At 50.4% G+C, this 23,505-nt stretch overlaps 1 protein-coding gene across 1 annotated transcript in view; it reads left to right on the top strand.

Moving 5' to 3' along the window:
* PTPRS (protein tyrosine phosphatase receptor type S) overlaps window positions 1-23,505 on the top strand; it is a 200,336-nt gene that overhangs the window by 37,764 nt on the left and 139,067 nt on the right. Inside the window, exon 2 of the mRNA XM_075070885.1 lies at window positions 16,294-16,461. Within this exon, the coding sequence (XP_074926986.1) occupies window positions 16,374-16,461 (88 nt within the window). The 5' untranslated portion in view covers window positions 16,294-16,373. The remainder of the gene's footprint in view (window positions 1-16,293; window positions 16,462-23,505) is intronic.

Below are 23,505 nucleotides of genomic sequence, written 5' to 3'. Positions count from 1 at the left end.
AATGCTGCTCAGTTCCCAGCTCTGCCACACACTTCCTGTGTGGCCTTGGTTAAGTTGCCTAACCTCTTTCTGTCTTAGCTCCCCATCTGTAAGCTGGGGGAGGGACTGGGGGGATAAACTTCCCAATGCACTGAGCTGTTGTGAGGACTGATGGCAAGGCTTTGGTACTATGGGGATGGGAGGTCACTGCCTGCAGATAAACCCCTGAGCCTGGTGCAGGGAGAGCAGAGTCAGTGTTTTCTGTATAACTGGAGCAGCAGGGTCAGGGCTTAGCTTCTAATGCCACAGGACGGAATGTATTTGGACATCGGGGGGTGGCTGGCAGTGGATGGGTCAGGGATACTCCCTGCTGATTCAGCGCATTGCGCTTTGCTCTGATTTCCGTCCTGTCTCCTCTTGTGTTCCTCTTCATGCACCTTCAGCCACTGACCTCATCCCCTCACTGCGGGGGCCGCAGCAGCGTGGGGGCAGCTATGCTGCCGACTCGCCGTAGTGTAGACGCTTCTTACAGCACCGGAAGTGTGTTTTTCGTCTCTGTAGGGGTAATCCGCCCAGAGCAGCGGTAGCTAGGTCAAACCTAGTGTCATCTACGCTGGGGGTTAGGTTGACAAAGTTGGGCATCTCAGGGGTGTGAATTTTTTGACTTGACTTTAAGTTTACACCAGGCCTGTCTGGGGCAGGCTAGTCTTTCCAGTGCTTGGAAGGTGCAAGGTGATTCATAAGTGCAAATTAATACAGTGCAATGAGACCTCGCTCACCACATCCCGAAGACACATGTGCCAGTAGAAAACCATGCATGCTCGTGAAATGGAGGAGAGCTAGAATTCTTCTTCGGGTACTTGCTCCTGTCGATTCCATTCTAAGTGTGCACGCACCCACGTGCGCAGTTATCGGAGATTTTTGCCTGAGACGTATCTGTAGGATCAGCTGTGGTGCCCCCTTGAGTCCTGCGCTCATGCATTGGTATATCAGGCACCGCCAGCTCTATGCCCTTTAAGTTCTTTCTTATTGCCTGTGGTGGTTAGTTGGCTTGCCTTTCCTTGCATAGCAAGGGCTAGCAGTTTGGTCTGTTCTGACTTCAAGCCTTAGGGCTGCCTGCGGTGGTTGGGCCACATGCCCATACGTGGTCAGTCATGCTGGTTGCATCCAGTCTCTGCAAGTGTGGCTGGCATCTGTCTACGTCCCCAACAGGCATGACCTAGACCAGGTAGTCAGGGTGTCTGATCACATCCAGTCGTCCCTGGATTGATAGTTGGACCCTGGAGTCGGTGTTCCCTTCGCAACCCCGGCCCCGTCAATGACCCTGGTCTCTGAGGCTTTGGACCTGGGCTGGGGAGCCCACTGGTTGTGGGATGATCTGGCCCTCCATATCAACATAAGGGAGCTCAGAGCAGTTCACCTGGCCTGCCAGTCTTTCTTGCCCCACCTGAAGAGCAAGGTGGTCCAGATCCTGATGGACAATACCGCCGCGATATATTACATCAACAGGCAGGGCAGAGTCAAGTTGTCGGTCCTTTTCCAAGAAGTACTGAGAAACAGGTATGTTAGCCCCAGGCTAAACAAATCCCTAGTACCCTGGTAACCAAATGGCAGTTGCTCCAGGTTAATCAAGGCACCTGGAGCCAATTAAGATCTTTCTAGAAGGCAATAGAGAGAGCTACTTTAATTAGAACACCTGCAGCCAATCAAGGCAGGCTAATCAGGGCACCTGGGTTTAAAAAGGACTCACTCGGTCGGGCAGGGAGGAGCCAGAGGAGAAGGAGGCATGCGTGAGGAGCTGGGAGCAAGAAGGCAAGGAGCTGAGAGTGAGAGAGTATACTGCTGGAGCATTGAGGAGGACAAGCGTTATCAGACACCAGAAGGAAGGTCCTGTGGTGAGGATAAAGAAGGTGTTTGGAGGAGACCGTGGGGAAGTAGCCCAGGGAGTCGTAGCTGTCATGCAGCTGTTACAGGAGGCACTATAGACAGCTGCGATCCACAGGGCCCTGGGCTTGGAACCTGGAGTAGAAGGCGGGTCGGTTCCCCCCAAACCTCCCAACTCCTGATCAGACACAGGAGGAGCTGACCCAGACTGTGGGTTCCACAAGAGGGGAAGATCACTGAGGTGAACAAATCCGCCAATAAGCGCAGGACCCACCAAGGTAGAGGAGGAACTTTGTCACAATGTATACATCGGAAAGACTATATGGTATCTGGAGCAGAGACTATCTAAATAGGTAAGTCAGGATGGAGAGAAGAGAGTTGAAGTGATTTGCTCGAGTCTCACAGAAAATCAGAGGCAGAGCTGGGAATAGAATTCTGGTGCCCTACTTACTAGACTGCACTGCCTTCCGCTTACCCAAGTAATGATCCAGCCGGAGCCCTGAATCCATTTTAAATTCAGAATGGATCACAAGGGAGTGAGGGTTGGAGGGGCGTGTGTGAGAGAGGTTTTCTCTCCTCGTTTAATCTCCCCCTGGCCAGTGGTCTGAGACATGGGATTCCTGCCAGGGCAAGAGAGGGATTTGTCCATCCTTGGAGAGGCTCAGAACCAAATCCTCTTTATGGAATTAAACCCTGTGGCAGAATCTGCGTGCACGGCCTGGAAGGAGAGTGGTGCGTAGGGAAGAAATTGAGGGGGCCGAAGGAGGAGAGGGTAGGAGCTGGCACATGCTGAGAGCAGGGGAGAGGGTAATGGGTGTAATTCCCAGATCAGCCCGCAGCCTGGAGGGATCTGATTGTGTGTGAAGCCCATGTATCACAAAAGGGTGAAGCCAGGGCAGAGGATCGAGGAGCGGGGGTCCAGCTTCTGCTCAGAGAACTGGCAACAGCAGTTTGTGTCCACGTCAGGACAGGGCTGAGGGAGGTGCTGGGGGGCTGCTGGCTGCAGGTGCCTGATTGACACAGGCAAAGGATGTGGGTGCCAGGATCCCAGGCTGGCTGGGTGGGTCTCTGATAGGCAAGGTAGGGTGGTATAAAAGTGATGTAGGGGAATTATCACCATGCAGGGAAGCTTGCAGGGGTGGGCGGGGGACTCCCAAAGGGGCTGGTGTGGAGCTCTGCCCAGTTCAATGAAACTCCATGCAGGAGCAGCGCCGACTTCTGCCCTGCTTAGCTCCGTTGTTTGTTAGTTGGTAACACACAGGGTAATAGGCACGGCCTAAGTGCGAAGCCCAGAGAGCCTGCAATGTGGGACGCAGCCCTGGAAAGACAAGACACTCTCGCCCTTTCCACCCCAGCCCAGTCCCCTCTTACTCCTGCAACCTTTCGCTGTGGGTTCTGCAGAGACAGCAGGCCTGGATGTGGGATTTGACTGGTGTGGAGTGAGGTTAGCTCTGTTTGGGTTTCCTCTCCCCCCTTGCAGTGACTGTAGCAGTCAGGGTTCTTCTTCGAGTGATTTGCTCATGTGTATTCCACAATAGGTGTGCGCGCTCGCCATGTGCACCGGTACCGGAAGTTTTTTCCCCTAGCAGTACCCATAGGGGGAGAACCCCTGCGACTCTTGGAGTGCCGCCTCCATGGCGTGGTATAAGGGGACCTGCACACTCCCCCTGACCCTCGGTTCCTTCTTGCCGCCAGCGAAGGTGCATCAGAGCTACTCTGCTCCAGCTTTGCTGTAGCTTGTCCTCAGAACTGCTTGTTCGTTCAGTGTTAGTACCTGTAGTTAGTTAGCTGTTCAGTTAGCTAGAGAACCCGGGCCGGGACATGCCCCACGCCCCAGGTTTTAAGTCGTGCGACACTTGCCGGCAATCTATGCCAAGGAGTGACCCGCACGCGGACTGTTCATGCTGTTGGGGAGAAGCCCATATAAGCGATCGTTGCAAGATTTGCAAGTCATTCAAACCTCAGACCAAGAGGGAAAGAGACGTTAGGCTCTGGGCTATTCTGATGGAGTCGGCGCTGACCCCGATTCCAGCGTGCCGCTCCGAGTTGGCACTGGGCACCGAGGTGTTGTGCGCGGCAACCTTCTGGAGCCTTTGACCAGTCAGCACCGCTTTCCGTCCACGGGCACAAGAAGGCAAAAAGACGCCTTCTTCGCAGCAACACTGAGGGAAACCCGGGGCAGAGGCTAGACCCATGTCGGGCAGTCCTCGATCCCCTCTGGCCCCTAGGCCTCCGACTCGAATAGAGAGGAGTAGCCTGGCCATGCCGGACCAGGCCTCTCCGGATATCCGGAAGTCTTCCATGCTGGAGGCCCTGCAGGCAGCCAGAGATGTCATGACCATGCTGTTACTGAGGGCGCCGCTGGTGTCAGGCCCTCACTCGAGAGGCAAGCCACCGCTGGGTTCTCTGCAGCTGCCCCCAGCTTGGCACAGGTCTCGGTCGAGGGATTATTCCCAATGCTGTTCGCTGCCCAGCGATCATTCGGGGAGCAGTCCTCGTGGCTTGCCCTTGACACCCACCAGGCTGTTTGGGTGGGGGTCATCTCAACAGGGCTTCCGGCACCGCTTCACGCCACGGAGCGATTACCGATGGGACCGAGGCAGACGTTGTCAGAGATCTTCGTCTCGTTGGGGTTACCGTAGCTGGTCGCGGCACAGACATCATCACCGTTCCTGCTCGGAATCCCTCTCCCAGTCTCCGCCAAGGCACCGTCTCTGGGAGCAGATCGCGGAGCAGCAGCTGCAGGCGGTACCAGTCCTCTGCGTCAAGGTCGCAGTCTCATGGGCGATGTCGCCCCAGGCACCACCGTTCCTCCCAGGTCATTTATCAGTCCGGCCTCCATTCGTAGCTGCCCTTCCGTGAGCCAGGCCGAACAACCGGTGCCATTGGTGTGGCAGCAGGTGTAGTGGCACTGGGCCCTGTGGCCAGGACAGTGGTACCAGTGGGCACCGTGGCCTCTGACGCAGACCCCGGTGGAGGTCCGCTTGGTAGCTGGAGCCTCAGAGGTGCCATCAGCCCCTCTCTCTCTCTCTCTCTCTCTCTCTCTCTCTCTCTCTCTTCAAGAGAAAGTCAGCTGCTTGGGACCCTCAGAGTGTAACCCTAGAGTCAAATTCTGCTCTCTTTCCCTAGTATCAACCCGGAGTAACTCCATTGTAGTTTGTGGGGTAACTCAGACCAGGATCTTGTCTGTGGAGTTTGCAGAAGTTCTCCATGCTGGTATGTTTTTTTGCACCATGGCTTGCTGTGCCTGCAGCTTTGTCTAGGCTAGGATAAAAGGTGTGATGTTAAAAGGTGTGATAACGTCACATGTTTTGAATCCTATGTAGACAAGGTCAGAGAGCCTTTTATGGTTCCCCTCTCTTCTCAGTGTTCACACTTCTGGGGGCATTCCTTTTCCCTTTCCTTCCCGCACTCGATATCCCCTTTGTTCAGTTTAATCAGGGCCAATGGCTTTTGCTTAGATCTCCTCCTGGAAATATAGGGGTATTCCCTTTCGTCCACCCTTCGGCTACACCGGTGCGGCCTAGAAACAAGCAGACATCTCTCTCTGTTGATGAAGCTCTATTCTCTGGAACACGGTTTCCAATTAAGAGCTCCAAGGAGCCCTAGCTCAAATGAAGATAACGAAGGGAGGCCATCGATCAGCCATTGTGTGTAATGAGAAGGCCGTTCGAGCGAGAGAGGCTAGTGACATCCTAAACCAGTGCAGAGCTGGAACTGAGAAAGCACCTGAATGCCCCTAATTAACTCTGTTTGCTTTTTACTTGTTTTGCATGGATGTAGGGCAGGTGAGAGATGCTCCCTTTGCAGGCCTGGAGACGTCGTCTATGATACAGTCCAGGTAGCAGCACGAGCTGCCCAGCTCTGCCTGCCAGCCTGTCACAGCCCCACCTTGGAGTTAAGGATCTCTAGGGAATGAGAGGAGAGTTGGTCTCTGGGTACTCAGTGCTTGGCCCATCTTGGGTGATATGGATGCTTTGACCAAGACTTTTCAGTCATTGCTAGTGATTTTTGGGCATCCCCACTTGAGGTGCCTTAAAGGGATTCGATTTTCAGAGGGGCAGGAGCACAGCACTTCCTGAAAATCAGCTACCTTTAAGGCCTCTCACATGGAGCACCCCAAAATCACTAGTCACCCTTGGAAAGGTCACCAGGAAGTGGGGCCAGGCCCATTTCCTGTCGACCACCGAACAGCTGTCTGATCGTAACAACTTTGCCACCTCCAGACTGAGCTAGATTCGAAACGGTGACCTAGCGCGCGGGCTCTCAGCTAGGAGCTCGCAAATACGTGTCGGAGGAGCGCAACCACTCCTGCTCTTCCTGCGTTGCTAAGTGGGAGGGGAATCCCAGCTAGGTCCTGGCTAGATGGAAGGGGAGTTCATAGAATCTCAGGGTTGAAAGGGACCTCAGGAGGTATCTAGTCCAACCCCCTGCTCAAAGCAGGGCCAATTCCCAACTGGGGGAAAGTATCCTAATATGGAAGAGGTTGACAACCACCAACCTAGAGGACTTAGATACTGTAGTATGCATCTACTTACTATGCGGTAGTGTCTAGAACAGGGGTCGGCAATCTTTCCGAAGTAGGGTGCCAAGTCTTCATTTATTCACTCTGATTTAAGGTTTCACGTGCCAGTCATACATTTTAATGTTTTTAGAAGATCTTTCTATAAGTCTATAATATATAACTAAACTATTGTCATATGTACAGTTAAATAAGATTTTTAAAATGTTTAAGAAACTTCATTTAAAATTAAATTAAAATTCAGAGCCCCCCCTCCAGACTGGTGGCCAGGACTTGGGCACGTGTAAAGTGCACTGAAAATCAGTTCGCATGCCGCTTCAGCATGCGTGCCATAGGTTGCCTACTCCTGGTCTAGAAGATAGTCAGTAAATGAATAAGGGGCCTATGACCAGACCCCTGAGCCGTCCAGCTCCCCTCCAGCCCAGTGTATTCTTCGCTGAAGTCATAAGATAGCACACTAATATGTGAACAGTACTGAAGGTTGGCCTGGCAGCAGTCACAAATTGTTAGTTTTTCATGGCTCTGTGTCCATCAGAAAATATTTTATATAAGGGCTTATTTTGATTTGTGCTTCAAACAGGCACACAAAGCATATGCAGTCTCTCTTCCTAGAGAGCTGGCGTAACACTGTTCCTTTGCTTTATGTTTCATTTGAGGGGGCTGTTAGGAGAAGTGCTTTCCTTTTGCAGGGTTCTTGAGTCAGGAGGCTATTGGCAATTTTTCTCCTCTGGGGTACTTGATACCAAGAGTTTGTGGCTGCGCTGACATTGTGGCTAAATTCTCTGAGGTAAAAAGGATGGCTAGGAGGGAGAGTGTGTTGATCTTTGCACCAAAAGATCCAGTCTGTGAACTTCTGGGAACTCCTACAGAGTGACCAAAGGGCATCGTCCATAGCAGCCTTCTCCCTGTAATTTAGTATGATGGACTGGGATTATTTAGTCTGCAGAAGAGAAGAATGAGGGGGGATTTGATAGCTGCTTTCAAGTACCTGAAAGGGGGTTCCAAAGAGGATGGATCTAGACTGTTCTCAGTGGACCAGATGACTGAACAAGAAGTAATGGTCTCAAGTTGCTGTGGGGGAGGTTTAGGTTGGATATTAGGAAAAACTTTTTCACTATGAGGGTGTTGAAGCACTGGAATGGGTTACCTGGGGAGGTGGTGGAATCTCCTTCCTTGAGGTTTTAAAGGTCAGGCGTGACAAAGTTCTGGCTGGGATGATTTAGTTGGGGATTGGTCCTGCTTTGAGCAGGGCGTTGGATGGATACCTCCTGAAGTCTCTTCCAACCCTGAGATTCTTTGATTCTATGACTGCAGTGCTGGTGAACTTGGCCACTAGCAATTTCTAGACTCATATGAGGGATGCTGCATATATGCAATTACCATGGATAGGTGCGTTTACTGTGGATTAAAAATAGATCTGTATCTGTGTTTAGATTTGTGCTGCGCCTGTTGCATGCTTTAGGCCTGTTCCACACATGCTGTGGGCAGAAGAAACAGATTTTGTTTTAAAGAATTTGTTCATTGTCCTCAGTTGTTTGAGTGCATCACGTACACTAGTGCCTTGCACGAGACTGGGCTCCCACAGGACCCACTGTCATAATAGTGAGATCGGAACAGAAGGGGGTTTAAAAACTATCCCATGCAGGGCTCTAAGGTAAACCAATCCCAGCCCCCAAACTACGTTTACGAGTATTAATTTGGTCTGTGCTATCCACACAGTAATTGGTGAAATCCTCTGGTGCAATGTGCATGCTCCGTAACTGGATGAAGGTAGCTCCACTCCATCCCTCCACTAGTTTCAATTGTGATTATGCATTCTTCTGGGAACATGTGCATTTATACGCGCCCCAGCGTATTTACACAAGTATGCAGAATGGTGGTGTTTCTGCACAGTGACTAAGGGAGATGGGGGAATGGCTGCTGTTGTATCTGGCTGTATTCTCGAGGAAGCTCGCACGTACCCGGTTAGTTGTTTTTTGCAGTATTCCCCCAGTTCTGTCTGGTCTCTTTCTCCTTTAGGGGTTTGGGATGATGCGCTGTACTGATGACACCGAGGTAATGATGATGGATGATTATTTACACAGCACCATGGGTATGTGCATGGCAGGTTTCTAGAGAAGACATAGGTGCTCCGTGGGGCGCAGGCGACTGGGTTGAGGATCTAATGATGCACAGCTTTTAAAAAACAAAACAAAACCAAAAACACAGAACCATGAAAAAGAAATGTGAAGTATTAACCTGGAGCCAAAGCAATGTTATCCATGATGCTGTCAGCTGCTTGGTGGTGATCTGCTGGTAAATGCTGAAGGATTGTATGTGAGGGAGACTGAAGGAGGGGGTGGGGAAGGAAGGGAGGGAGGTTCTGGGCCTGATTCTCCGTTACTCATTATCCTGCACCTTGTGCAATTACACCAACGCAAAATATGCTACTTGTGCTTTGCGCCCACTTCGCACTGATGTAAATGACCACCCAGGGTGCAGGGCAGCAGAGAATCAGGGCCTTGGTATTCTAGACAAAAGACTGCAACTCCAGCCCTTTGTGTTACAGACAGAGTTGGGCTGTCCCTGGAGAGTGGGATTCTGGGGGCGCTCATTGTTCAGAGGCTGCCTAATTGGGCTGCTGGAGAGCCCCTCCCAAAGCCCCTCTTTAAGGGGGTCGGGGGCAGCTTGTCTTTAAAGCCTTTGCTTTGTGCAGTCTCTGAAGCTTGGCCCCTTTTTTCAGGATCCCAGAAGAGAGATCTGCAGTCGTACTACAGGCATGATTTCAGGTGTTTGTTCTCCGTGTCGGTGTCTTTGTTAAAACAACAAGGAGTCCTTGTGGCACCTTAGAGACTAACAGATATATTTGTTCATAAGCCTTCATGGGCTAGAACCCAGCTCATCAGATGTTGTAACACATGGGGTCACTCGGTCAGTCTCCACTGCAGCTGGGAGCAAGCCTCCCAGTCTGGGTAGACGGACTTGCATCAGGGGCTCAAGGTAGCAGGCTAAAAGTGGAAGTGTGGAGATCCCGGCTCTCAAGCCTAGGAAGTTGGGTGGGCTCTGAGCTTTGTCCCAAGCCAGAGCGTCCATGCCATGAGCCTGTCTACCCAGACTGGGAGTCTTGCCCCCAGCTGCAACGCTGACCTACCCTCTGGGGTCTCCTTGCCTTTGTGCATGCCGCGAGCTAGGAGCCAGCGGGTGCTACTGGTGTCTGCGTGTTTTAAAGGGCAGGTGCAGTCCAGCCCAGTGAGTTGAACCCGTTCCTGCCCTTTGTTGTGGGCTCCTGATCCCTTGGATTGGCGAGTCCCCTTTGGCCATAGCTGCCATTTCCTCTGCCCCCGTCCATGCTATGCTGCGCCCGCTAAACACTTACTGGACACAACAAATTCATCACTGCTTGTCAAAGCTGTCCCTGTTGGAAAAAAGCAGGTGGGGGTGGGGAATTTATTTCTCCTGGTGATTTAAACACAATTCAGATCTTGCCTGCCTGCCTGCCTCTCCCCCATCCCGATGATTTAACCATTTGTATGCCAGAATGCCCTGATGAAGCTGTCTGAGAACAAACTGCCTCTCACCTAAAATGGATGCACCCATTCCCCACTCCCTTGGAGCCTATCACTCGGAGCTGGGTTTACCAAGTGCATGAACAGGTCTGGGATGTGTATGTCAGAGCGAGAGATCCAAGGTCATCACTCTGTGACTCAGTTTCCCTATAGAGGGTAATGGTGCTCAGGTTCTTTTTTGTAAATCCTAGGGGTGAAATGCACATATATTAGAGCCTAGCATAAGGAGGTATATCCCAGTGGGTAGGGCACTGAACTGGGACTCAAGACCTGGATTCTAATCCTGTCTCTGCCCCTGTTTGGCTGGGTGACCTGGGGCAACTCATTTCCCCTTGCTGTGCCTCTGTTTCCCCATTTGTAAAATGGGTATAATGATGTTAATTTGCTTAGTAAATCACTTTTTGAGATCTAAAGATGAAAAGCGCTGGTTAAGAGCTAGATATTATCATTTATCATCTAATAAGGGTCTTGACTGGATGACCATAGGCTATATCCTCTATGACAGCGGGGCTGAAACCTATATCCTACATTCTCAAAGGGGGCTAGTGATTTTGAGTGCCTCAATTTCTTGAGTGCCTTTAAAAAGGCCTAATTTTCAGAAACTGCTGATAACCCGCCATATAAAAATCAGGCCCCTGCCCTTATTCAGTACAGAGTCTCAACTTGGGCAATCAAAACAATTAGTTACTTTTGAAAATTTAGGCTGGTTAGTGCTTTTTGGTAGCACACAAGTCTTTGGCACCTCCTCTTTATTAAAATGTGTCTGATAACCCTCTGTCGCTGAGGAACCTAGGTCCCAGCTGGGGTCGCGTTGCCGGTCACACACAGAAGGAAGCTGTGCACATCTGTGCTGGGTTTGGAACATTGATAAGCAAAAAGTTTCCGCATCAGATCTTTCATGCTGAGATGAAACTGGCCTGGAAAGCAGAACCATCTCCTGTTACCCAGAATGTGCCAGTTAGCTTGATTCAACCAGAGCAGGGAGGTTTGGGAACACCCCTATTGTAAGGAGGGGAATGGGGTGTGTAATTTAATGCTGTCAGTGCATGGTAGGGGGAGCAGGTCTCTCTGGTGCTTTTGGTCATTCTTTAAAAAAAGAAGGAAAAAAAGTGAATGTAGCGAGGACAATAAATGCTGCATGGAGACCCCTGGAGTTACAGAATTGCAAGCTGGCCTCAAACATGGTGCTGGAGTCTCCTTGCCAGGCCCTGCCTATAGGAACACCCGGAGAAGTCACCCTACTGAGATCCATTCAGTCCCAAGCCTCTGCCGGAACTGTCAGCAGGGCTGATTGGGGGGTGGAGGGCTCCCCACATCACACAAACCTCTCAGTCAGGTCTCTGTCACAATGAAGCAGCAAGCTAGAGGTGCATGCTTGTTTATTTAGATGTCAGAGCTCTGTTTTTGGAGAGGAGATGGCAGGCTGGTTGGTGATTGATTGTGCTTTAAAAGCTTTTTTTTAAAAAAAATCCACACGCTCATTGGGGCAGGAAATGAGATGACCCATTGACCTTTAATGTGCAGTACAAAGTGAACTGGCAACTCAGAGAATGCATTAGCGCGTGGAGAAGAGTTCTCAGAATGCAGCCTCTTCTCTATAAGGTTCTTGTGGTAATAGACTGACGAGGCTTGATGAGGTGCGGGGGACTCGTTCCACTGCACTCTCTGGGCAGGTGAGATGCAAAAGCGAATCACGGATGATGAGAGCCGGGTGAAAGTTTTAAAAACGGTTTTGCATGGGGAAATTGTCAATTTTTTTCATGTTTCACCCCCTCCCCAAACTAATCCAAATTTTAAATTTAAAACATCATCAAAATGGTTATTGAATTTTTGGGTTTGATTTTAAAAATGTCAGCAATTTTTTTTTTCAAAAGCCATAAAAAAGGGGCTCTTTTCAGATCCTTCAAAATGAAAACCGCTTTGGATTTTTTTCCACCAGATTAGGTGGGGGGTGTGGTGGTTTTTTGCATTTCAGGGAGAAATGGGGAAGAGATGCTGTATCTTGTGTGGCAACTTTTCACCTGTTAAGTTGCTTAACCAGAGATCCAGATCCCAGTCCCACAGTCCTACCCTGGCTGGGTTCAGGCCCATTCTAGCGATGGCTGTTTAAACACAGTTGTTGCTTGCAGGGTTGGAGAGAGGTTCCCTCATGAAGTAGCATAGATTTTCGTTCTCTCTGGGAATCACACTGGCTGAGATGTTTTCTGGATAAACCCCCACTCTGGCTGGGGAGCTTAATGGAGTTAGATGTCCAGCCCCCATTAAGATGGGAGTAAAATATTTAAAAGGACCTAAGCAATCGAGCTGGAGACCCCTGACTTTCAATTAAACTTAAGCTCCTAAATCACATAGGTGCTTTTGAAAATGTTACCCTGGGTACCTAGCTCCTGTAGACCTCTGAATAGTCCCCTGTCTCTCTCATGGTGAGAGAATCTGGGCTTACAACAAAGCACTTCACATTTTATTATTCTTTAAACACTGACCATGGCGTGGCTCCGTACGAGCCACCAAAGAGCTTGCAGTCGGAGAATGGGAGAGGATCCGACGCACTAGGAAGCCCTAGAGGAAAGAACAACTTAAAGCAGCTTTTTGACTGTAAGAATTCGTCTATTTCTGAAACATGGCTAAATCTAGCCCAATCCTGACCCCTAGCTCTTCACTTAGTTGCATCCTCCAATAGAGACTGAGGCCTGTAGGCCCTGTCTATGCCGCAGAAGATCCTGTGTCGGGGAGCCCGGTAGGACTTTTCAGGCAGTAGAACAGCACGAGAACAGCAACCGTTGTGCTTATTTGTGCGGTGCCAATAGCTTGCTGGGGGTTTGGGGCAGGTGTCTCCTCATCCTGCCTGTCTGTAAAGAGCTTACGTGTACAGACACAGGAAGGGAGACAAGAAGTGATGAAATCCATGTGATTTGAGCACACATCAAGGTAATTCACACCTGCGCTTCACCACCCTGGAGGATGGGACAAGCCATCTGTCCTGTAGCCGGGTCCCCCAGCGGTGTGCGTTCTGCAACGTGTATAGGAATGCTGCTGTGAATTCAAATAACACAGGTGATTATTATAAGGGCCAGCTGCTCTTCATGCTTCAAGATGTCAGCTATCACCTGCTAGAGGCCAGGAAGAAATTTCCTTCCAGGAAGCTAAATACGCTTGGGGGGCTTATGCCTTTCCCCAAGAATCCAACAGGCAGACTAGGTCTATTCTGGGGAGACAGTCATGAGGTAGATAAGAGAATTAGTGGCTAAGGGGACTTTTGGTGGATGTATCTAGTGACTCCATCCATACCCAGTGCTTTCATTGCCACCTTCCAAATGATCCTAAGACAATGCAGCAACCTCCTCTCTTCTCCTTCCCTCCCTTCCTTCTCCCCCATCGCTCCCTCATTTTACGCAGCAGAGCCAGGTGGGAGCCTTGTCTTGCCATCCCCGTAATCCCGAGGCCAGCGAGTCCAGGGGGAGACAGCCAGGTGACGTACCTGCTCTGAAGGATGAGTTGCTGGATTGAGGTTGACATGTCCTAATATCTCTGTCAGTGCTTTCAGTCTCCATCAAGGGCTTTGGGAAGCACATTAGCACCAGAGCAGAAGTGCCACCCTCTGGCATCTCTCTTTTTCTCGGCCGGAAGTCATTGCAGTCGCTCCTTTCACCAGACCTTTTCTATCCGAACCATTTATGCGGCGTAAAAGCCCTTGTGGAACTGGGGGGAGTGGTAGTGTCAGTTCAGATCCGGCGGAATGTTCCACATGACTTGTCTGTGTTAATCGGTGCATTTTGGGGGGCGGCGAGGCAGGTATGGTTGTCTCTTGCCTGCTCGCAGAGCTCGGAGCCAAAGAAGATCGCTGGTGCCACATTTAGAAAAGAGTGGAGTCACAAAGAGACATTTAACAGCGTTTATTGTAACCCAAGGGGATTTCATTTAGATAAATAGGTGCTGACCTCCTTGGTGCTCTGGGTGCAGGCTGAACAAGCCCTGGTTTGAAATGTTAAGTGCCTAAAAACATCATAGTGAGGAGGATTTCCTCCCACCAATGGGAATCAGAAGCCACTTGTTTGTGGGTAGCAGGAAAATCATCCCAGCTTTAACCAACTTGATTCAGTTTTCTTTGTGCTATATTTATAGCCCAGTCCTCCTCTAATTAACCGTTGCCATCACGATGATTCCTGATGCCCTTCCTCTGTTAAAATAAAAAAACCAAAACCTCATTGTTCTTAGTCGCAGCGCTGCTGTGAAAACGGCACGCTAAGTCTGTTGGGAGCCTCCTTGCGCTGTTCTATCGGTGTCTCGCACAAATGTTTCAGGAGTGCCTGGCTTGCAGAACCCTGCTTTCCTGTGCCACCTGCACGTGTTTTTAAATAGCTGGCCATGAGATGTTAAAGAGCTATCCTTGCATCCCGCATGCATCAGGCGGCTTAGAGTCTGTGAAGTACGAGTGCAAAACTGCTGGTTGGGAGGCTGCTGCTTGGGGATGAATATTACAAGCTGTAATATCTAAGGGACTTTCTTATTTGTCCTGGGTCTTTCCCTTTAGTGCTACAAAGAGGCTGTCTTGATGAGTTATTAGGAGGGGGAAAGATCAAGACGCTCATTCAGATTGCATCTCTGGGTGGCTTCGTGCTGCAGTACGTATCAGAGGGTCTAGGCAACCTCTCTGCCCCCTTAGCCCCTCCTAATAAAATGTATCCTATGCTGCTTTTTCCAAAAGGCAGCAAACCCGATTTTTATATTTAATGTAAGTAGTGTACAGTGGGTAAGAACCTACCCCGGTCTAAGGGGATCCACAGAGACAGTGAATCCTTCCCCATTATTCTAGTGTTTCATGTCTATCGCTGGACTGTTGTGGTGTCTCTGTCAACATCGATGGCATGAGGTGGGCTGTGCTCTGCGCTCGGTCTCCCTTTTCGGTCTTTCTGGGGCACCGTCTGCCATTGGTGCTGGCAAAAATGATCGGGCAGATTGAGATGGGGGCCAGTCACTACTCAGAATACCACCCTTGGGTGCTACTCAGGCAGCTCAAAGGGGCGGGGATCTGTCCCCCCCGAACTCCCTGCTGCTTTAAAGCTGGAGGAGGTGACTCCTGCACTGGCTGCCTCCCAGACTCCCCCAGGTGGGATGTGATGTGCTACACCAGGCCTCCACTGGCTGGACGGTTCTACCTCCTGCCTGGGCACTCAGGAATCAGGATGATGGAGCCATTGCCGGCTCCTTGGCGCCCCCTTCTGTCCTGCTGCAAGCAGGCTCAACCACAGGCCCTGCATCTTTTTGGTGTCATGTTCTTTTGGGGCCCGGCTGCTAAATAACTTAAACTGTTTGTGTTTCAGCAAGGATTCGTTCCCACTCCCAGGCTTTCAGCTCCCCGTTCAGTCCTGCAGTACTAAAAAAACATGTAGTGCTTTTATCATACTCGTCTTGATCAAAGCACGTTATGAGTCCTCTTAAGCCCTGTGAGCTGGGAAAGGATCACTATTGACAGAGGGAGAAGCTGAGGCATGGAGCAGGGAGAGCCCCTTGCCCCAAGCACACAGAGGGTAGCTGGTGTCAGGGCTGGGATTAGAACTCACGGGACGTGGTTGGAGTCCCCAAGTTTAAGGCCAGAAGGGACCATCCGTTCACCTAGTGTGACCTGACAGTCACAGGCTGTTCAACATCACCAAGCCCGACAATGGGAATTAGACCAAAGTATTACAGCCCTCAGGAGTCTGAACTATTGTTGGCACTGAAGTCGCACCAGTGACTCTGCTGCACCTCCGCTTGTGCACATCCGGGTGATTGCTTTGCTGCCCCAGAGCTTGGCTGAGCGAGGAGCAAAGCCCTCCCCTAGACACAGATCTCTTCAGGGGGCATAAGGGAAACGTCCCCTGCCCATCCCCAGCTCATCTGTTTTTGTTTGTTTGTTTTGTTTTGTTTTTCCCCTCCCGTTTTTTCTATTCGCTCCAGCGTGTAGAAAATCTCTCTTTCATAGGGTCTCTGTGTCCATCAGGTCAGATCACTTCACACCTCGTCGCCCAGCCAGTGCGGCTATTCCGGGGAAGGAGGAGGGATTGGTGAGGGAGCACGTGGTGATGAGGGTTAAACTGCTGAGGTCTCCTGCCCGTTCTTCTTTTCCCTGGCGTGATCCCTTTTGAGGGTGCAAACAGCTCACGGTTATCTGTCAAAGCCGTAAACCTGGGGCAGGCCAGCCTGATACCGTGACTAGACCTGTGCTTTGCTAAGTCACTTGCCCTCTGATGTTTCCACGTGGGACTGTTCTCTTCTTGGGTACAGCTGCCCCCTGCTCCCATGTGCTTTCAGTTCCCACTTCGATAACAGCCGCCCCCCATGCTCTCGTGTAACTGTCTGCCGGTTCCTCTTGTGTCTCTGCAGGTGCTGACGTCCCTTTGGAGGTTCTGTGAGTTTCGCTGAACTGGGGCCTTCCTGGCTGGGGTGGGAGGTCGTTGCCAAGAATGAGGATCCTTTGCAGCCCGGGAATGTCTTCGCTGGTCCCTCTCGTGAACCTCCTCTCCTTGCTTCTGATCGGCTGCATGTCTGAAAGTAAGTGACACCCCCCGCCCCCCATCTCCTTGGCTTCTAGGCTCTTACCTGGCATCTCCACCACTTGCGTTCCTTTGCAGCTCAGTCCTCGTAGAAGGGACAGGCCTGATGGACTGTCTCTTTTTAAGGGGCCAGTTAGCACATCCCCTCCCCAACCCATTAATAAATGTTGAGTGTGAATTTGGTGCAGGTGAAGGGTTTGGTGCCTTGAAGGCCTCTGCTTATCTCCAGCCCAGGCATTTCAAGCTTCCCATGTGTTCCTCAGCTATTGTTCCCAACCCTGCCTTCAAGGGATCTTGTATGGAGAGGAGGGAGGAGCAGCACAGTCTCTGTTGCCCATTTCAATCTCTGAAGAGGCTGCCAAATTGGCCTGGGTATTTTACCGATGTCACCCTTTGCTTGTTGGGAACGGGACTGAGACCCGGCAAAATCATTTCATGTGATCCTATCCCGTTTTCCCCTTCCCCCAAGCTTCTGTCGGACACTAGCGACCCTTAGCTCGCTGCTCACCGGGATTGGAGTCAAACCAGCAGCTGAAGCATGAGTTTTCTGTTCCCCATCTCATGAGCCAGCCAGTCCTAGTTTAACGCTGTTTTTATCTTCTCTGCCTTGCAAGGATTGCTGTAAAAACCTCAGCGACTTGCATGTAATGGTCCTTCAGCACGAAGGCCAATCACTTGGGGATCAGCAGAATAGACTTTTCCCAACTGATTGAATTAGGCTTTTTCTTCTGCCCCAGCAAAGCTTCTCAAAGTTGGCAAAAGAGCTGTTCTGGTCAGCACAGCGCTTGACAGCTTTGCATGTAATCACTTTGTTATCGGAGTTTATTAAGAGGAGGTGTTCGTCGGGGATTGAATGGGGAAGGAGATCCTTTGTCGCTAGGATTTTGTGTGTTTGATGGCACTCTATCTTCTCTGCAGAAGATGGGGCAGGTGTTTGCCATTCCCTAGCATAGATTTCACGTTTGTACAAGTTCCGTTTAGCCCCTTTGTGTGTGGGAGGATTGTACATATATGGGGAGATATGGTACTTCCTTATTTACTAAGAGAGAGAAGGGAATTGATTTCCAAGAGGTTCAGAGCTGGGTCATTCCTTGGTATGGGATCTCAGTGTTTTTAATGTACAGTTCTACATATATGCATGTGTATTGTTATAATGGTGGCAGTGTGGCCTAGTGGTTAAAACAGGGGGCTGAGAACGTGGAGTCCTGGGTTCTGTTGTTGCCACCGACTCAAGGTGTGACCCTGTTGTGAAGTGTGCACAAAAACCCAGTGTATGTTCATGCACAAGTGTTTGCATTTGTATGCATCTTTGCCTGCACACAGCCCTGACTCGTGTGTGTGTTGTGGGTGCTCAGCAGCTAAGAAAATCAGGCTTCATAATTATTGTTTTTTAAGATGTGCGCATCTGAACTGAGTGCTCACAACCCCTCTTGATGCCTGTTGGAGCTTTGGGGACCCATAAGCCTTAACTTCCTTGCAGTCTTTATTTTCCCTGTCTGTATCATGGGAGGGCGATTCTATGTACCGAGCTCCAGTGGGGTGGGGCTTAATTATGGGACATTTGTGAAGTGGTTTGAAATCCCCCAAGGCTGCTATACAACTGCCCTGTATCTTTGCTGTGTTTGAGAGAAACCAGGCTGTGTGTTAGGAAGTGCAGCTGTTTGGGAAAGACAGATTGTGGCTGAAGGCACCTGTTGTATGGCCCAAGCTGTGCCGGTGACTGGCATCACTAAACACCTTGTTGCTGGCTGCCAGGAAGCTGCCTGGCTTTTCTGCACAGTAACTCTGCAGTGTCCTCAGGTCCCTGACAGTAAAGCTCTGGGTGTGTATATGTTATATCTTGCTTTCTCTGGGTTTATTCGCTCCCTGTATGCAGCTTTACCTCCTGGCCCTTCCCACATCTCCAGTACAAGACCTAAAAAGACCCAGGCTGTTTTGCCCTAACCTGCACGCTGCTGTCTGTCATGGGCAGATGAGTGAGTGGGAGATGATTATTGGGTCCTCCCACTCTGTCCGGCCCTATGCTGGGTGTATAGGTGGGCAGGGTTTCCTGTCTATCCTGCAGGGTTCTCTCTCAACTCAGGTTGCTAAGGGGATGGGGAACAGAATTTCTCTTCCTCCCTATCTTGCAGAATTGTGTCCCCTTGGCGGAAGGGCGAGGGAGTGTCATGGTTTCTCTTCCTCTGTATTTCAGGGTGGCTTGTGGCTGTGGCTGGCAGGGATTCTCTCCCAATCTGTTCCTAGGGGCCTGATGCTGCTGGAGACCTCAGTGGGCTGTACCTATGAATAAATGAACGGGGATAATGAGTTGTTTTGGGCACTGGTGCACTTCAGTCCCTCCTGTTCTTCACCTGTGGCACATGCTAGTCGAGTCTCCTGTGGGCTGGAATACTGGGCTTTGATTTTGGTCGCTGGGTTTAGCGTTTGGGTGGTGCTGGTGGCCTGCGATGTGGAGCTCAGACTAGATCCAGTGGGCCCTTAAGGCCTTGACATCTATAACCTCCTTCCAACACACACACGCATTCCAGGAGCTGCTGATTTGGAAGAGATTTCTGGGAGCCGCCTGGGATGCCCCAGCCTCCACCCACCCGGTCCGTATGCTGGAGCCAGCCTGTGCCACTCGCCAGGGAGGTATCTCAACAGCAAACAGCTTTGCCTGTCACAATTGTTGAGGCAGTGTGAGTTGTTGCCACTCAATTCTGACAATGTTGTATCTGGTTGTATGGCCTTGGGCTGTCGCGCGTAATCCCTTGGCCGGCTTCCATTTGGCTGGTGCTCACCACAGCACTGACCTGTTTTTCAGTCCTCATTCCCCACGGGACACCATGGCTTTGCAGCCACCAAGGCGGTGTCGGCAAGGGGGTGCTATCGCCACTTGCCTGTTAGGAGTCCCAGCTCAGAGATGACAAACTCCTTGCTCCTGAGTGGTGGCTTCTTCCCAGCTCCTGAGGGAAAGGGTGGGCTTGTAGTGAAAGCACAGAGCTGAGAGCCAGGACTCCTGCACTCTACTCCCACCTTAGTCGTCTTTCTGTGCGACACTGGACAAACCACTGCCGCTTCTGTGCCTCAGTTTACCCCCTGTAAAAGGGCTCTTCAAACATTTCCCCCTGTTTCGCAGGCGTGCAGGCAGATTTAAACAATTGACAGAGAGTTTTGAAGAGAACGCGGCATGGAAAGACAGCCGTGGTATTAAGACAAAAAAATCGTACTTTATTTTTAACCTATTGCTCTTACTAGACACCTTTAAGACAAATATAAGTGAAAGGGGATAAAAAAGTAAATTTTCTGTTTGATTAGTTTTTTCCTTTTGTATGTCGACACTTCCAGTCTTTCCCCTGTATAGTTGGGGGCAGGCACAGAATTCAAAATGGTTAACTCTGGTTGTGTGGGTTGTTTTTTTTTTTTTAAAGTTCCTTAAATGAGAAGTACCATCATTGTTTATTCAACCGACCCTCGGCAATAATAATGTTTAACATGGGAACGGCCATACTGGGTCAGACCAGTGGTCCATCTAGCCCAGTGTCCTGTCTGCCTACAGCGGCCAGGGTGAGCTGCTTCAAAAGCAATGAACTGAACAGGGCAGTCATCAAGTTACCCATCCTCTGTTGGCCAGTCCCGGCTTCTGGCAGTTTGAGGTTTGGGGACACCCAGAGCTTGGGGTTGCATCTCTACCCACCTTGGCTAATAGCTATTGATGGACCCATCCTCAATGTAATTCTCATTCTTTTTTAATCTAGTTTATAGTTTTGGCCTTCACAACATCCCCAGGCAATGAGTTCCACAGGTTGTCTGTGTGAAGACGTGCTTCCCTTTGGTTGTTTTAAACCTGCTGCCTAATGCTTGTACTGCAGTAGCACCTAGAGGCCTTCCCAGAGATCCCGTTGTGCTAGGTACTATACATATGTCCACACACACACTGTGAGAGACGGTCCCTTCCCCAAAGACCTTACAATCTAACTCAACAAGGGAAATAGGCACAGAACCAGGAAATGACTTGCCCAAGATCAGTGGACCACCAGATTTCTTGATTCCCAGTACAGACCTCGCTGCCTCTGTAGCTAGAACCTTGGAGCCTCTTACTTGCACACGTGAATATACATAGTAAGGTTTGTCTCAGGGAATGGAACACTAAAAAAGCCACAGGATCTTTCCTGGCCCCTTCTCTGTGACGTGTAAATCCATTTGGTGCAGTAGTGTGTGATAGCCGTATAGATTTGCCCTCCTCTCCCCATCTCTGACCTGAAGGAGCTATGTGCATTTTTAAGTGCTCCTCAATCACAGATAAAGCCACTTACCGCGTAGAAATGTTTTATTCTTATGAGCAAATTAGCATGTTTGCTCTTAAAGTGCATTTCACTCATTGATTAAACATGTGCGTTTTACAGTAGAACCTTGCTAATTGGTACTTCGTTAGGCCCCGCACAAAAAGCTGGTAGCCTCCGTCCCCCACCCTAGCAAATTTTAATAGCAGGTGTTGTAGTGAGCATTATTTATGATTAATGTTCCCTTCTTGTTACAAATCATGTTCTAGAACGATTCCTACCATGCTCCCAAGTATTACTGCAAATAATCACAGCTCAGTTGGAATCGCCAGAACAAAAGGATAAATCCCATTTTATGATGCATTGCCTGGGCGTCTTTCCTTCAATTGTGCTTGCTCTGTCCTTGAATTGCAGAATGCCGTAACCCTCAGTGGGCTCACAGTTCTCCTGCACTTTTAAACTGCACTGCTGCCGATATAATGCTGTTGTGGAGGCTGGCTGTAGGCGGCAGCATGGCTGGCTTGCTGTTTAAGGAGGGGACTGTGGCGGGGTATGTGCCCCATACCAGCATGAAAAGAGTTAACGAGAGCTGGAGAGCTCTGTGAAGGTACCTAGCCACATCTGATGAGTGCCCCGGCTCCCGCTTAGCGATGAAACCCAGCTGAGGGTTACTACGAAGAGAGGAAGTCTGTAGTGGGTTGTGGCAGGGCTGGAGTCAGGGATTCTGCCGTCAGTCTCTGGGATCAGAGAGTGGAAAGAACCCCCAGAGGGCGGAAGGATATTGAAGTTTGTACGTATATGTCGGAGTTGATTGGGAGATTATAGAGGAGAGCCCTACGAAGCCTAGCCCTGCCCAAAGGCTAACCTTAGAGAGGCCTAAGAAAGGCTGAGTAGGAAGAGAAGTCCAGTGAAGCAGCAGCAAGGAGATGGACTGAGCAGATCTTGGTTGCTGGTTATAGGATCCCTGGGCCAGAACTTGGTGTAGGGGGAGAACCTGGGTTCCCCTGCCAGCCACTGGCCAGATGACATGAGTCCAGAAAGGGGACAAGGATGGCAGAGAGCCTTGAGGGGAGGGGTGTAGGATGACCAGACAGTAAGTGTGAAAAATCAAGATGGGGTGGGGGATAATAGGAGCCTATATAAGAAAAAGATCCAAAAAATTGGGACTGTCCCTATAAAATCAAGACATCTGGTCACCTTAGAGGGGTGAGAACAGTGGGGCCTGGAGTTAGGGCTGAAAACTTTACTGGACTGTTAATTGGTGGGACTTCGATACACCAGAAAGGGGGAGAATTTAAGGGGACCTGTCTGGAAGGCCAAGTCACACAAAGAGAGGCAGGCTGCTGAAGGGCTGGAGCAGTTGTTGGCAAGAGTGCTAGGCAATGAACAAGCTGCTATGCCGGTCCCAGCCCTTAGGGGCACATCTGTGATAAGGGCACTCTTTTACAGAGAGTACGTCTTGCACACCTAGGAGTCTAGTCTAGATACATCTAGTAATCATGGGAAGCAGGATGTTGTGGCAGTGGGTCTCAGAGTCTGGATCTATAGTGTCGGGCTTGCAGGACTCATGCTACGGTGCTAAACACAGATGTGTAGTTATTTGGGCTCGGGCTGGAGTTCCCCTCTTTCTGAGTCTTCACAGTCCAGCCCAAGCCCAAACATCTACACAGCTATTATCAGTGCCGTAGCAGAGTCTGGGCTCTGTGACTCATCGCTGTGGGACCCTGCCTGCTGTGTCGACGTACCCTAGGAGATGATGTGGTGGGCAGGTGGGGAATATGCTGGTCTAGATCAATGTTACAGCTGGACTCTGTACACACCGTGTTAGTGTAACCCACTGGTCAGTGTGTGCCCATATATCTCCTTTTATGGCCAGTCCACAAAGGATGTGAATTGGTTCCAGTTACAACTCCAGAACCTGGCTCTTTAGTTTAACCTGTAGCAGCTCATGCTTTTAGCAGAGGTCTTTGGTTCAATCGGTGGGGTTGTCCAAGATAGCAGTTGTAGTGAAACCAAGAAGGAGGTGATGCTCTCCATCTCGGGCATCTATGGACCTTTTTAAGATGGCCCCCGCTGTACATGGATCTTTCTTAGGGAGCAGAGGATGTATTGGGAGACGGCTGCCTTCTCTTCAAATAGGCGCACCCTGAGAGCAGCTCGTGATGCCACACTGACGCTGTGATGTGAACGGTATTTTCAGCGTCCCAAAAGGACTCCTGGACGCATTTGCATCCTGCGAGCATAAAGTAGTGCATGGGGGATCCTCCTGCAGAAATCAAGACACTGAACTGGAGAACCATGGTGCGTGTTTAGGGAGCAGCAGCTCTTGCGAGAGGGGCACCCAGTAGGGAGCATGCTTTGGGGAATGATAGTGGTTGGACTGGTAACTGGTGGAGTGTCTGTCTGCAGCTGCTCCTCACTCCCTCTGCCAGCAGCGTCTCAAGTGGATTGAGAGAGGAAGAGGAGTCTTAATTGCACCAACCAATTCCATGGGGCCTGTGTGGGAGGGAGTGCTGCTTACCCAAGCCAAGGAGAGGAGGGGAGCTGCCATCTGCTTCTAGCACAGCGAAGCAGGGAGCTGTGCCCCTCCCACACCTGCTTGCTTTACCAGTTGCCGTGCTCCTCCATAGATGGGAGACACCTTGCTCACTCTTGTTCCTTCTGAGCCCCTTCCCCGTCGTGTCTCTCAGCTGCTCTCCAGTCTGCCGTTGTCAAGGGCTGTGGACCAGACGCCTTCTCACTCAAGGATGTCAAATTAAGCCTGTGTGTCACCTTGCTTA

The sequence above is a fragment of the Chelonoidis abingdonii genome, chromosome 11 (assembly GCF_003597395.2).
Source record: "Chelonoidis abingdonii isolate Lonesome George chromosome 11, CheloAbing_2.0, whole genome shotgun sequence".
Taxonomy (NCBI): Eukaryota; Metazoa; Chordata; order Testudines; family Testudinidae; genus Chelonoidis; species Chelonoidis abingdonii.
This window is presented reverse-complemented; position numbering and strand designations above follow the sequence as displayed.